The following is a 15,865-nucleotide window of genomic DNA, read 5'->3' on the forward strand; positions in this document are numbered from 1 at the left end:
AACCTAGACTTTTCTCTGTCCTATTTTTTTTTTTTTTTTTACACTTTCTATCATTATTTTCATTAGAACATAAAAATAGTCCTTCACAAAACGATACATTATAAACATAAAATAATACATGAGAACAGCCAATAAAAAGAAACTAAGGGTGCATGCTTTTGTTTTCTTGTTGTTAAATGAGGTAAACATGTTCTGCTGACGTCAAATTAAAAATATAAATTATACGTCTGATTTCACAACCGAAACCTGAATTTTATTCTTCCAAGCATAAAGTAAGAGGAAAGAAAACGAAAGTGAGCTTTTACATTTTTGCCTCGTTTCCAGCTAAACATAATTTTTTTTAAAAAGTGAGTGTGTAAAAAAATACATTTTCCTTTGGAGGCTCTGTGCTACCAACATGGCTGCAGCTATTAAACCTTAGAAAAATTCTTACTTTCGCTTTTATTTACTTTGAAAATAAGAAAAAAAAAAACCCCACACACCTAATGTGTGGTTTATTATAAGCACTTTTTTAAAAAAAAAAACAAACAAAAACAACAAAACAACGTTTTAATGCCGTTTTAAACACGTAAAAACAGCAAAATCCAGGATAGAAAATGAAAATATTTTTGTTTAAGAGTGACCCCGGCACCCAGGAGTCTGACATCACAATCTGCAAAAAAGAGAGAGAAAGAATGGATGGGAGTCAATACATGCGGGTGAAGTACGTCAGCATTCAGAGCACAGAGAAGCTGAATGAAAACTGGCTTGAAAAAAAAATAAAAAAATAAAGAGACAAAACCCAAGTGATGTGAATGAAATGATGGTAGTATCTGCTGCTTTGAGTGGACAGGAGTTAAATGGACCCTCAAATGTGTTAGTGCACAGTGCGAGAGGAAAACTCTTTTGTACATACTTATAAAACGTCCAAATTCTGTCCTGGGTGTTAAGAAAATAATTGAGGAGATAAAAAAACAACACAAAACCCCTAAAGGTCACATATTTGATAAAATATCAAACTTAAGTATCATATTGGTATCGGCGATACTGGCCATGTATTTCCTTGGTATTGTATCGATACCAAATATCGCACATCTCCACTGACCCGTTTTTCTTTAGTCAAAGAAGCCGGCAGCGAGTTTTGAAAGGTGAAAACTGAGTGTTCACTTGCTTTGAGTTCCACAAAACAACATATAGAAGAAGAAAATGCAGCATCATTAGATAGTAAAAGTTGAAGGTTGTTAGGAGTAAGTAACAAAAATCTCACTGAAGCCTTAAAAAAAAAAAAGCTAATTGAGTGAAACCTGTTCTGGGTAAGAGACAAAGCAGATGGATTGAGCAGCACAAACTTATTATTCCTAAAAACTGAGGTGCGTTTTGGAGAACTGACACACAGGAATGTTCTGAGTGAGCATGCGCCTCCAGTGACGTCATAAACCAGGGGGAAATGAACAATTTTAAAGGAAAAGAAAAACAACAAAAGAGATGGTTTGAAGATATCAAGGAGAAGAGGTACGAGCTAAAATCGTTTCAGAAACAAAGTCATCCTTCTATCTGACATAACTCCACTGCCCTCATCAGACCTTCTTGCTGCCTCTTCACAGCCCGGCTTTTCTCACCTGCTGGCTTTGAAGCCTTTGAGCTTCTGGACGAAGAAGTTCTCCAGAACCTCGGCACACTGGTAAAACGGCGAGTCGCTGGGGTTGTAGTACCGGCAGTTGTCGAAGATTTTGGTCATGTCTGCTACGAACTCGGTCAGCTTGACGTACTCCCGCTTGTGTAACCTCTCCTCCATGGTGGACAGGTCTGAGGGGAAAGGTTTGACGGGACAGTTGAGACACTGAACTGCTCACGACAGGGAAGAGCTGTCACGTTGTAATTGGACGCAGCAGATTGATAGTCAGGTTTCGCAGTAAGTCGTGCTATGATTCGAATCCTCCGATTAGGCGGTGGATGAAGAATGCTAAACCTCTGCCAGAGCTGACCTCGAGCGTCTCCGGGGCGTCCAGATGAGTCGCTGACATATTACCTATTTATCATTCCTGAGGGGAGCGTCGTTTCTGCAGCAGACAACGTCAAAACCAAACCGCAGGAATGTTTGAAAACGCAGGAAGTTACCAGAGCTTCCACCGAAAAGAAGCTGTCAGTGTTGGGAAGCTTGTTTAATCAATTTATAGAGCGATAAGGAAGGAGAATAGAAAACAGAAGAGGCTTCAGGTAATCTGCTAGAGAAGGGTCCAAACAAACACATCTAACTTTTTCCCTAACTCCCCCTTCCATTCAGCTGACCACTGGCAACGTTTCAAAGACCTCCTTTTACTTCTTTTTCCCCCCTCCGTCGTCTGATTTCATGCTGAACCCCATCCATAAATTACCAACAGCTTCAGCCGCGGCGGCTACAAGATCGCTTTTATGTTGCATTTGTTTTGAAAGCAGCGGACGGACAGGAGTTTTCCAGGACCGGGCCGACACATAGCAGAGTGCGGTTCCGCGGGGAGGCCGCGGCGGGGCCCGGAGAGACGCTCATTAACAGTTTGTTTGGATGGAGGTTCAAAAAAAAAAAGCCCTCTTCCTCCCCCCTAAACCCTATGCCGTTGACGCAAGTCACCGTTTACATGGTCGGTTTGATCTGAGTTGGAGGGCTTCCTTCAGACGGCTGGCGCTCTGAAAGCTACAGATACAGAGCGTGGGTGTTGCTTCCAGAGATTACAGTAATTATGGAATAAAAACAGCAGAAACCGCCGCATCAAGCAACCCGCTCTCATAAACATGTAGTCGAAATTCGGTGGCGGCCGCTTTTTTCTTTCTGCAACACAAATGCACGACGCGCTTGCAAGTACAAAAAACCAGATCGCAGAGTCATGCAAAGACAAAACGTGGAAGCAGCTCGAGAATCTTAGGCGTGATGAACGTCTGCTCCCATATTCACGTCATAAAATACAAGAATTTCATCTATTCTAAAAAGGGGAGGGATTTATTTTTTAATTTTTTGGAGAAATTCAATACTGACTCATTTGTAAGATTTATTTTGCAGCGGGAAACTGCCACCATAGCTTTAATGACTTTACTTACAAACATATTCATTGAAGTTTAATTGAAGGATTCATTACAATTGTTAATAACAAATGGTTTTTATTGTGTCGCCTCACATTTCTTGATTAAAGCCACTGCAGTACTTTGCAGAAGTATTTGAATTGCCTGAATTTCTTTTCGCTACAACAACAAACTACCTGTATTGTCCATTTTATTGGTAAATGTGAAGCAGAAGGAAAATTATACATGGTTTTCAGTGAAAAACACGTTTTCTGAGGAGTTTGATGTACATCTATGTTCACTTGGCAGTGCACCAATTACAGTTTTTAGTTGACAACGATCTTTAAAAAGCCTAACTTGCCAATTCTGATTTTGGCTGATGCCAATTTGGGCTTAAACCAAAAAAGAAATGTTGAGTAATTTCAATTAAGTAGCACAAAACAATCTTAATCTGGACCAAATTTTCAACACTCACCCATTGGTTCCTTGATGACTTTGTAGTAGTCAGGGGCGTCATTGGTATCTACTGGTTCCAGGAAGGGCCAAGCCATTTTATGTGCCTGCAGAGGAACGAGAGACAAAAAAAACGAAGAGGGGAAGATGCTTGAGAAACTGAAACCAAAGAAAAACAAACGGCTCCGTGAAAATTGCACTGAAAGCAGGTGGGTCAACACAGATGTTCTACTCCAGCCTCTCTTTCTTTCTTTCTTTCCCCATTTCTCCTTCACAGAGAGACAAAAAGGAGAGCAGGCGGGGGAAAAAGGGACAAGAAGAAACGAAAACACAGAGGCTCGGCACATGTCCAAATAGGAGAGGCCGACCCTTCAGATAAGATGGACACCAAGGACTTTTGTTTTCTGCTCTGGGGCTTCGAGGAGCTGTCAGTGTAGGTCAGCTGATCGTTAAACTGCAGCTGATGTGTTTGTGCGTCGGTAATGTGGAGTAAATCTACTTTACCCAGCTAGACTACATCCAGACCAATCACCAACACCGGGCAGCAACTCTGTTCACCTGTAAGGAGCGCAGTATCCGTCGCAGGCCTTCATAGTCCTTGTCGGTCAGCGGGGTGAAGACCGTCATGGCGTCCTCGGTGGATTGACACTGCGGACACACGTACTCATCGATGTGGTTCGCCTCGCTCTGCAGGATGCCCACACAGCGACCGTGGTACCAGTTCTGACATCGGTCGCAGCCGATGTAAAACCTGGGAAGGTTAAAAAAAAAAAACTTGGTACTTAAGACATGTCTTCCTTCACAATTATGCATCACTTTGTGTGAATTTATATATATGTGTGTATACATATTCACGTTGAAATTTGTGGTTGTAACACAAGAAGACATGGAAAAGTTCAAAAGGTGCGAATACTTTTGTGAGCTACTGTCTATTATGACGTTATTCTTGAGAATGTTTCAGAGTGTAAACTTAAAGTTAATGTTTAAACTCTTTCCTAAATGACATGCATGTAGGGCTGAAACGATTGATTGATTGATTGTGATTAATTGACTAAATCAACTGATTTAGTTATCGATTAATCGTTAACTCAAGTAAACAAACTAAAAAAAAATTGTCATTTGCTGAAAAAAAAAATATTCAAAGCTGTAATTATATCAAAACTGTACAAAATAAAAATAATCTATTCTTGTCTGGAAATAAGTCCAAGTGACATAATTTTAGCTTCACTTGGATCAACTTCACTAAAAGATTACTGTTATTGATATAGCATTTTAAGTACTAAACTGTTTATTGTTTGATTCAAAAAAGGGTATTTGTTTGTGTATTTGCATCAATTAATGTATTTCTACAATTGTGTAAAAAGGTCTAAGTGGCTGAATGAAAAATCGTCAGAAAACAGCAATAAAAACAAAAGATCAGATTAAAATGATTAATCAGCAGTTATCAATTATTCGCCAGAGTGGTCGACTAATCGCCAGAATGATTGATTAATCGTCAGGATAATAGGCCCTTAAACATGTATATTTCTTCTGGTTGGTTATTTTCAAATACCAAAACCTGTGTCAACAGATGGCTCATGTTGATACACACACACACACACACACGTGTATGTATGCACACACTCCTCCTTACTGGGACTCATCGTAAGGCGTCTGACAGATGCAGTAGAGCTCCTCCGTGCTGCTCTCTTGGCCCCGCTTACACTCCACGCAGATGTAGTCGTCCATCTTTTTGGCCTCCTTCTCCGTGATGCCCACACAGTCACCGTGATACCAGTTGGTACAAAGGTCGCAGCCGATATAAAACCTGTGGAGAGAGGGGAGAACAATGATTTTAGAGTACTCCTCTAAAATATTTGCAGATTTAAAAGCTAACTACAACTAAATCTCAAGGCTGAAATTGTAAAGTAAGGTTGCATTTTGTAGCAAATAGATCTAATGCCGCGTAGATATTTATAATGCATTGAAATTAAATTACTTTAATCCTCACATCAGCACTTTATCATTTCAACTCAGTATTGTCACTAAATATTCAATAGGGCTGACATGGCTTAAAAGTAAACTTTTTCAAACCAGATCTGATTTCCGATTTTAATCAAATTTTTTCTAAAAAGGAAATTAAAAATGACAAATAATTTTATGAAACATTGGCTTTTATTTCAATGATCCCTTAAGTGAATGTACCACGGAGCACTAGGGCTACAGTACAAAACCTTTTGTTTAAGACAACAATCCAAATATTAACAAGATAAAGATAAATTTTAACAAAAGAAAGTCTTAAAATTTAAGAGAAAAAAGTCACTTTGAGAAAAGAGCTTCTAGAATAATCAAAATCTGACATGACCAGCTCAGTTCGTATCGTTCTTACTTCGAAAAGGACTCAGTCATTTGTTCAATAATTTTAAAGTCCTGCTACTGATAATAATAGGATGCCAATGTGTTAAAAGATGACATTATTCTTGCAGTAAAAAAAAAAAAATCTCAGTGTGGCCGCTAATATTCTGTCGTAGAGTTGACCTGAATTCAAAGCCCAAATGAACAGAAGCTGTAAAACATGCTTGTCAAACAAAATGGGCGTCCTGTCATCACTCTCAGCTATGGAAACCCAAGGTGTGAACTGGTGAAATAAAATCCAGATTTTCATCTTCAAAACCCCAAATCTCAATAACTGATCAAATCAATTAACCACCCAGCCCCAGTATTTGATAAACCCTTGCATACTTGGTCTCGTCGTAGGGCGTCTTGCAGATGCAGTAGAGCTTTGTATCCTTCTTGCTCTCCTTTGTGCTTGTAGTCGAGATCATTTTCTTCTTCTTGGACTTTGCCGCCGACACCATCTCCCTCTCCTCCTCCCGTTTCCTCTTGTGCGTCGAGGCGACGGCGGTGGTGAGGTGGTGCTGGGAGGAGACGCCGTGTTTGTGAACCGCAGCTTGCTGCTTCTGACTGTGGGCGGCGGCGGCTGCGGCGGCCTGGGCCGCCTGTTGGGCCGCAGCCTGAGCCTTTTCCTTCTCTCGCCGAATCCGCAGCAGATCCCTCTTTAGCTCCTCCTGACAATTCCAACGTAGGGAAATATGGAGTTTAAAAATCAGGCCTATTTCTGTCGAATTCGAAATGGTTTTTGTCAACGGAGTTCTCCGGAACGTCGACGCTTACCTGAGCCTCCAGCTGCAGCTCCTTGTCGAGAAGCGCTCGTTTTTTCAGGATCTCCATCTTGAGGCTCTCCTTGTGTCGGTAAAGGAGCGCGGAAAGCTTACTAGCATTAGCCATCCTCCTCTTGGCCTCCACGACCTCTTCCTTCTTTTTCCTCTTAGCTGCCTGTCTTTCATCTTTGTCTATCCGGTCCAGAATGAACTTCATCACCTGGTTGCAAACAATCATCCTGAATAGAGATGGAAGGAAAATAACAGACAGAGAAAGAAAGAGAAATGACTTGTGACAAATGTGACGGTAAAATTCAGAATGTCCATAAAAATCAACAGAATGGAAATTTAAAACCAGGGACAACTGAATGGTTGCCATGATGAGAGGGCTTCTCAAACATGCATGAAAGAATCAAAGCAAAACTGTTTTTGATGAGAGAATAACATTACAACATGATGTAAAGCTCAAATTCTGGCCCTTCAATGATTTTTAACACAAAAATACAGCGAGCTACAAATTTGCTGGGGGAAACCGTGCTGGTAACAACTGTGACTTTTTTGTGAGTTCTGTTTCAGGGTTAGGTTCTTTCTAAACATGTTAACATGTTTAAATGAGAGTCGAAAAGCTTCAACAACAAGAGAGTGTAGGCCTGCCTAAAGGGTAACAGTGAAGCAGAAAAAAAACAAAACAAAACAGGCGGTTTAAGTTTTTCTTATCTTCAAAGAGCCGCAAGTTTAAAAATATAACATTCAATAAATTTTAAAGAAAGAAAGGTTACGTGCAGGGCTACAAGGTTCATGGTGATTGATGCTTCTAATTAAATTATTCAAACAAATATTAGTGATGAATAAGTCAGAAATAAAGATCCACAGATAAAGTCTGCACTGTGAGCGATTCTAAAAGCAAAATGTGTCTTCATGACTGTAAATCCATGTTATCCATGGCCCTCAGTGTGTTCACTCGTGTTTGCTAGTGTTCACAACCGAGATCGAAAGTCTGTGCCTCGTTCTGAGTGGCATCTGTGTGAAAAACACACCAACGCAAACATGGCTGCCGAGGTCAGCGGTAGGCCAGCGTTGCTATGGTGAGCACGCGGAGGCGAACGAACAAATGCGGGCAGGCATGTAGAAGAAGCTAGACAGAAGTGTTTGAGATTGAGAGGTAGTCTGGATTCAGGTGTTTCAGGTGTATGTGAATGGGCAGTGTTGACACAATGTCTGCAGACATAAACGTATGGTTGTCAAGGTGAAATATTGGTCAGAGTTCAATCTCTAGGCAGGATGAAATCAGAAAAAAGCAACAAAGAGTTGTTTTTCGGGGCAGATCTCTGAAGGGGTTGGAATTGTGCTGCCAGATTAATTTTTTTTTGCGTGTGATTCTTATTAATAACTGAAGTTGCATTTTGTTCTTTGGTTTAGGATCACTGGAAGAACATACTGTTATTATAATTTAATGTTATGAAGTCTCAGAGGAGAAACTAGCACAGAAAACCCATGACAATACCAGAATAGCTTAAAACACAAACATGGATGAAATTTCAAACAAAAACAGATTTTTTTCTTCCCCCCAGATGGTTGACACATAATTTCTGTGTTGCTATAAGAATTGAATCCAAAACCTGCTGCTACCAACCAAAGAGCTGACTCACATTCCCAATGGGCCGCAACATAAACCTCTAACCTCCCCAGACGAAACTTTACTTACTAAATAAAACTCCCCAAAATCTTCACAGATGAAAACACAAAAAGAACACTGGACACACACACACCTCTGATTTTCTTCTCTTTCTGCAGGTGTCATGGTCTTCTTCTGCTTAAGGTGCTCGATCACAGCGTTTTGTTTCATAACCACCTGAAAAACATGTTGAATGATGTCAGCACAAACCATCTGCATGAGAAGTATCGTGCACAATGAGTCGCCACTGAAAAGGAGCTACGTAGCAATATTAAACATAAACAGGCTGCACTGAATGTAAAATACACACATTTATATATTGTGTACAGGGTTTCTGCAGGTTCCACCAACTTAAAAGTCATTTTTTAAGACCATTATGGACGAAATTTAAGATCTGTATTGCAACATTTGAAGACATGAATTACTGTCCATTCACTTTTTTTTAACCCTATTTGTCATAGCTGCATCTGTGGCTCTCTATTCTCTTTTGGTTCCATGCTCCATGTTCCTTTTCTCCCTTCTTCTTAGCTCAATTTCCCTCCACAATAACAACTTTGTGGGGAAGAAAATGTTCACTAGACTGGTGCTTGACTACCATGTTTAAAATGGACTAAACCTTCAACTTCAGAGTTTGTGAAGATAGTTTAGTGCAACGTTTGTGTCGCACCAAATGCTGTTCTTAGTAGCACTGACCATTTATGTTTCTGGGATCTTTGACTCTTTAGCAGCAGCATTGCGCTTCTCACACATCTGGCTCTCTAATGCCAGGCTGCAGAATTGTATGGGTTGGCATACCATACGATGCAAGTGTCAAAGACCAACGTTGTCCAGCTAACCGGCAACAGATTTGCAATGATAATAGAGGCAAAAATCTAGCTAGCTACGTAGCAAGATTAGAACAGAAAAGCCCCACGAATTACATGAATTGAAAACCTTTTTAAGGATGCTCCGACACCTGGTTGCTGTGTTCAGACTGAACATGATTTGAGCATCTGGTTTACATGCAAAGTTTATGTGGACGGGCGTCTATGGCGCGTCAAGAAGTCTTGTGGCTCATCTCGTTTTGAAGCGTGAGGCGCTTCCAATGCAGCCGACGCTACAGTAGGAAAATCTGAACCTTTGTTGCTGGACTCAGAGCGTCAACCACTCAGAAACTCCGCTCTGAGACGGTGTGGCCTGTAGTGGATGTCCTGCCAGCACATGCAGGCACCGATTATAGTTATCAAATCGTCAAACTTTGCCTGTTTAAGACGAAAATAGCACTGGTAGCAATCCTCCTCAGCTAGTCTGTGAAACTCACCAAAATCACAACACCTCTGAGTTATCTGGTGAATTCGAAGATGATGCTTTCAGTAAATAAAGTCAAGCTCTCTCAATATTTCATCTGCCATTGTACAAAGAGACAGGGAGAGAAAAAATAAAGGCAAGAGGCTCCTTCCAACGTGCGTCTAAAGCGATTCTGATGCTCGATATCAAGCGTCCAACTTGATTCCCTAACGTGTGAAACGCGTTCAGTTTGGTCGCAGCGTTACTGGTAGTTTTGGGACAGCAAGGCTCTCTAAACAGAGGCAGTAAAGTAAACACCATCTCAGAGGAGTTGTGGGTCGTGACTGGTTTTTAAGGACACTGACTGGGTGAAGACTTGGCTTCAGTGGTTTCCCTCCACAAACGCACCTGCTTCTGTATAATGTCGCTCTGGTTGGCCGCATTGAGGGCGAGCTCCCTCTTGGCGTCTGCCGCCTGCCTCTTCTTCTGCTGCTGCTGCTCTCTGAGCTGCTGGATTCTCTGCAGCTGCTCTTGGACCGAGGCCGTCTGGATGGTAACGACATTTCCAATCTGGGCAGAAATCAGTTTGTGTTTGAACTGAGTCATTTCAAATCAGTTTAGTTTCCATGCCGACAGGTAAATAATAGCGTGGTGTGGTTGGGTACGGTACCTGTCCTCCCTGGGCTGAGGTGGTCCCGCTCTGCTGTATCTGGATGGGAAGCTGCAGCTTGATGTGTTGAGGCAGAGAGCCTCCGCCCTGCTGGGCCTGGAGCTGTGCCAGAACCTAAAGATGACAAATATTCACATGATCAATGTAACATCCTCTAAAAGGGGTGAACTATTCCTGTCCCTGGAACTTGCCCAGTTTGTCACATTAAAACCACCAAATGTGGCATTTTATTGGGTTTTTTATTTATTTAATAATTAGTAGTACATTTATTGGAAGGTGGAAGGAAAAATATTTTTTCAAAATTATTTACAAATAAAAATATTAGGTGTGTATTTGTACCACTGAGTCGATGCTTTCATAACCCATCTTTCACAACTTTCAGTATCCTGTTGCAGTGTTTCTGGGTTAAAAGCTAGACTAAGCAATTTATCACCCAGTTCAAATTCTTCAAAAATGAAATCTCTAAAGCACTGACGGCTATCCAATTATTGTCCAAAACTGTATTACTGTACTGATGGTAACTCAAGCAGATAAGACTGAGCTTTTCAAATGTTGTTTTTTGCTGCAGATGCCATCTTTGCCACAAATAATCAAGCACTCACTACTTTAATGTTGCTTTTATTATTTTAGGCGATAACATTTTTATTTTCTCATGTAAACATATAATTTTGCTATTCATTTGAATCTTTTAATGTATTTCTAATATTGCATTAAAAGGCTTGAATAAAAAAAAAAGCAACAAAATCTACATTGTTTTTCTATCTGATTTATCGTCAGAATAACGGATAGAGTAATAAATAAATAAAATAAAAAAATAATCTTGTACACTTAATTTTTTCAGATTTCTTTTTTTAATGTTTAAAACATTTTGTTCCACTTTCTGGTTATGCTCCATAACAAATTCACCCAAAAAGCTCATTGATGACTTTTATGACGAGATGTGAAAAAATGTGAATGTCAGCTGTTCTGTGTTTTACTAAAAAATAAGAAAAGCAAAAAATTTAATAAAAGAAACACAGACACACAAAAACCCCACATGCCTATACCTGCTGTGGGAGTCCGGACACACTGATGAGCTGGGGCGTCTGCTGCAGCTGGAGCTGTGCGGTTCCCCCCTGACCTTTGACCTGCAGTGAAGTTGGGGACTGGACAGGCATGTGGGCCTGGGTCTGTGGGGGTAACTGGCCCTGATGGGTTGTGGACGAAGCGCCGCCAGCGGTGGTGGAGAGCGGGGTTGCCCCGACTTGGATCGGAGCGGCAGCCTGCTGCGCGGCTTGGGTTGCAGTTTTGCTCGACGTGGAGTTGGGCTGGCTGGGAGATGAAGTGGCTGGAAAGCAAAAAAACAGAGCGCGAGAATACAAGACGCCGGGATAAACTGAGTAATCTTACACTTTTTGAGTTGTGCTGCTGTCAAACCTGTGCTTGACGTGGGCGTGGCGGCGGAGGGTAGCGGGGTGAAGAGGAAGCGCTGCACCTGGCCGTTCGGCAGGGCTGCTTGCATGAGTTGCTGGCCGGGTCCTGGAATGACCGTGACCCCCTGGGGTATGACCTGCAGCTGGCCGGTGGTCTGACCCTGGCCCTGAACCATCACAGTCAGGGCCTGTGAACCAGCAACGCCAGCTGGTCGCTCCAAACCAGACCCAGCTTGTTGCTTCTGCGGTTAGCAAAGATCAAACAATTGTGCATTACAAAACTATTCAATCAAGATTAACAGCTTGATTGAATAGAACTAAGATTGGTTCCAACTTGTCTACCTAATTCATCAATATTGTGTTTAACTGACAAAAATTAAAAAAAAAATAATAATTTTTTTTAATTTAAAAAATCAATGTTTTCAGTTCAGTGACGTGCAATAGTACACAATTTATATGAACTTCTGGCGATTTCAATGTTATCGTTTCTGAATAACAAAAAGACATACAGCCTGTGTTTGGTAGCAAGTTGCCTTTGAGTGTATGAATGCATAAAATTCAGATACACATCAGTTTGGGTTGCTAAGTGACATTAGCCCAACTACTGATTTCAGCTGCTGGCAAATGATACCAATTTACTGTAAGGTTTTCCTTATCCCATATTGATGTCAGAAATCTGTAAAATATCAACCCAAAAAGCTATTATCAGATTATGTCGGCCTGCATCTAAAATCTGAGGTATAATCACTCCAACAGAACCAGATCGCTCCAGAATTTCTATACAGCAGTGCTTGAATCCTGCAAACAGAGCCATTGGTAAATTTAAATGTTTCTATTTTTGACTGAATGAATAATATCACTTGGTCAAGCCTATTCTAACATACCACTCTATAACGTAATTATTGTATTTTTCGGACTATAAGCCGCTACTTTTCCCCCACGGTTTGAACCATGCGGCTTTTAGCCCGGTGCAGCTTTTCTGTGGATATTTCTTCAACCACCAGGGGGCGCTTTAGCCGGAAGTGAATCATTGAAAGTCAAAATTTGAAATCAAAGAAGAAAGCGCCGATTTTCATATAGAACAAGCACATGCTAGCAGAGGACCCAATGGAGAAATTTATTCAAACTCATACCCCCTTGTCATGGAAACCACACGACGAAGTTCATATGATGACGCTTTTAAGTTGAAGGCTATCGATCTGCCAGAACAGGAGGGAAATAGAGCCGCTGCACTTATGCCATGGTTCGGTGTTGGAGACGCAGGGCTGCGTCCTTAATTGCAGATTTATTAATCTGCGGTTCTTGTGGAAATCCGAGTGCAGCGGAGATACCAGCGGTTTATATATGTACGTTTCCAGTTTTAAAAAACCTTTGTGGGTGCAGCTTATAGTGAGGTGCGCTCTATAGTCCGGAAAATACGGTAATAAAAGTATGTATGATTTGTGATGATGTCATATCAGTTCATTATTTGCATCGGCCAATACTCAAACATGCAATTTCGGTATCGTAAGCGAAAAAGATGTATTGCAACACATCTAGTTTACTGACCAGCTATAAGAAACGTTATGTAATTTCTTAGCTACTAGCCTGTAGGCAATCATCTTACTGCTAAAGTAATATTTAATGTGTTAAATTGTATAAACTTTGGTGTTTTTACAGAATAAATTGAAGAAATGAAAGCAATATGTGTCTTAGCGATATGCAGCTAAAAATACGTCCAAAAAAAGTCCAAATTAGAAATGATTTTTGCTATTTTGGTTGGCATTTTCAGACAATGGCTTAAATATAAAAACAAAACAAACTGATAAAAAGAGAAAAAGTCAATGGGTTACTGATTAAGATGTGTAAAAGATAAAAAGAAGTCACCTTCCTTGGTAGAAAAATAGAAATACTGTAGAAATAGTATTGCCCACTACTGTATGTTTTCATTTCTAGCTGACTAACAGATGGACACGCACACACACACACTTCCAATGTCAATTTGAGATCAGCAGACAACACAGGATGCTAACCTGTGTGAGCTGCGTGAGCTGGGCCATGGTGAGTTTAACCTGGCCCTGGCCTGGCGCCCGCGGGGTGCCGGGCGGTGTTTGGCCAGCTGCCTGTCCCGCGGCGCTGGGGCCGGTCACTCCCTGACCTGTTACCGCAGTGACAGCGCCGGCAGCCGATATTGCTGTGGAAACCGGCTGGCCACGGATGATCTGTGTCACTACCTGCTGTCCGCCCTGACCTGGAGGAAAAACAACGAGACACAATTAGAAACCGGGAGGCCGCTGTGAGTACACAGAGCGAGTCGCTGTTCCATCTGTGGTTTAGCTTAATAATACAAAAATATGCACATTTATTCTTGGAGTTCAAACAAGGGGTTCAGAATGACATTACCTTGCTGGAGCACAAGCGGTGTGCGGAGAATCGTCTTTCCAACAGCTCCAGACTGCTGGATTGGGGTTCGGATCATTGTCATCCCTGGACGGATCTGACCGCCACCACCTAGAACCTGAGGGGTGTTTATTCGATTAAATATTTTTAATATAGCACCCACTTTTCTCCACATTGTTCCAGATAAAAATTGGCAGAGCTATAAGAGAGCTTTTCACTCTTAAGGTATAAAAACCCAGGTTATGCCTGAAATACAGAATCTATCAGTACAGCTAAATATAACTCAATGTTACATAAACTGCTTTTATGAAAAGACAGCATAAAAATGGATAATAAATATCTACAATAGGAAATTTGCAGACACTTTTAAAAAGTCACCATTTCATTTCTGGTTTTTAGGTTTTAAAACTGAAAAAAAAAAAACAGTCATAGAAACAACACTGATACATTTTCTTCAGTGGAATTTTGATGTTTGTGAAAAAGGATTTAAACAAATAAACAAAAAAAAGTAGTTTCCTATGCATGTAATTCTGTGGTCAAATCTGCTGGCAGAATCTTTCCTGTAAGATTCTATCAATATCAATAATTTGCTATAAATAATGTAAATACAGCAAATTCAAAACATTTTCAAGTGTTTTAATGGACGGTGGGGACGAAAACCAGCAATGTGAATGTCCGTTAAACGTTTAAATTTAAAATGGCGTCTGGATAAAAATACAAACGAAAATAAACACAACAAGAAACGACAGTCCAAGTTGCGTTTGGGAGCGATAAGAGCCAGAGTTGTACCTGCTGGTGGGAGCCGGGGGTACTGGGCTTGATGTTGAGGGTGGTCGTGCGGGGCTGGAACGGGGTGAAGGTTTGGGCGCCGCCTGCTGTGCTGGACGGGATGATCCCCAGTACTTTCTGCTGAACCACACCTGCACAGAAAGCCAAGACGGATTACAAAAGCTCCTAATGCCTCGAAAACGTCGTTTTCAACTGGTGTAAGACAGTAAAGCAGTAGAGAAAGTGTGAGTAATGAAGACTTTCAAAGATGCGCTACGATAAGTAGTCAAAAAGAAGTTCGCTTTTGTAGAAATCATCAATTATGTTCACATTCTCCTGGCAGGTAGCAGCTTCAAAATATTCAGAAGCCCATGATTTAATCACTAACGCCACAAGTAAGCAGTTGCACAGTCGCCCTGCTGTAGCACAACTCAATCCGTTACTTGTGGGTGTCTCGCTTTGCTTAAGAGCCAACTTTTGATCACAATCTTTATAAATATTAGTCAAGGAGTTAAAGAAAAAAATAAAATCAAAGGCTCACTGAAAGCTTAGTTGGGTTTCCCCCAACATACCTGAGCTCCTTTATAAATTATGTATGGACCAGCAAAAACCCACTTCTTAGCTTAATCTGACAAAGAGCGCGTTTCATATTTGCTCTCGGCCTTCCTGAGCTGATGTGAAACTGCTGGAGGAACTGGAAACCACGAGTGTGACTTCTCTGCTGCCTTCTTTCTGTGGTTCTGCAACTCTAACCCGAGAGGTAAGCCCATACATCAAGGGCTTCCCTCTTCAAATAAAGATGTTTAAACCCTCCCCCGTAATGCTGGTAGCTGCCGCTCCGGCCGCACATCCAAAACACGCTTCTGTTGGGGGGGCGGAGGGGTGTATAAAAAAAGAAAGCTCGAGATGTCTGGGTTGCAGTGAGTGGAGAGGTAAACTCTTATTTAAAAACACGAAAGACGAGTGTGTGTGTGAAGGGGGAGGGGAGGAGTACAGATGTACTATAGAGGGCTACCTGTCTGGGAAGCAGACCTCAGGGTAAACTTGTTTCCCTGCCTTACTTCCTTAAGCCGTTCCAAAACAAACAGGG

At 41.3% G+C, this 15,865-nt stretch overlaps 1 protein-coding gene across 3 annotated transcripts in view; it reads right to left on the reverse strand.

Moving 5' to 3' along the window:
* The window catches only part of bptf (bromodomain PHD finger transcription factor), a 47,781-nt gene that overhangs the window by 3,799 nt on the left and 28,117 nt on the right, over positions 1–15,865 (reverse strand). For 2 of the 3 annotated variants that reach the window (XM_014469274.2, XM_023334506.1), the window contains exons 22-35: positions 14,797–14,927; positions 14,011–14,125; positions 13,641–13,858; positions 11,633–11,870; positions 11,263–11,543; positions 10,217–10,330; positions 9,955–10,116; positions 8,375–8,457; positions 6,619–6,844; positions 6,187–6,512; positions 5,099–5,272; positions 4,024–4,216; positions 3,488–3,572; positions 1,599–1,785 (exon numbers count right to left, since the gene is read on the reverse strand). In XM_014469274.2, the coding sequence (XP_014324760.1) occupies positions 1,599–1,785; positions 3,488–3,572; positions 4,024–4,216; positions 5,099–5,272; positions 6,187–6,512; positions 6,619–6,844; positions 8,375–8,457; positions 9,955–10,116; positions 10,217–10,330; positions 11,263–11,543; positions 11,633–11,870; positions 13,641–13,858; positions 14,011–14,125; positions 14,797–14,927 (2,533 nt within the window). Of the gene's footprint in view, positions 1–23; positions 653–1,598; positions 1,786–3,487; positions 3,573–4,023; positions 4,217–5,098; positions 5,273–6,186; positions 6,513–6,618; positions 6,845–8,374; positions 8,458–9,954; positions 10,117–10,216; positions 10,331–11,262; positions 11,544–11,632; positions 11,871–13,640; positions 13,859–14,010; positions 14,126–14,796; positions 14,928–15,865 lie in introns of those variants that run through there. The other variant, XM_023334507.1, reaches the window with a different exon arrangement.

This window comes from Xiphophorus maculatus, chromosome 5, assembly GCF_002775205.1.
Source record: "Xiphophorus maculatus strain JP 163 A chromosome 5, X_maculatus-5.0-male, whole genome shotgun sequence".
NCBI lineage: Eukaryota > Metazoa > Chordata > Actinopteri > Cyprinodontiformes > Poeciliidae > Xiphophorus > Xiphophorus maculatus.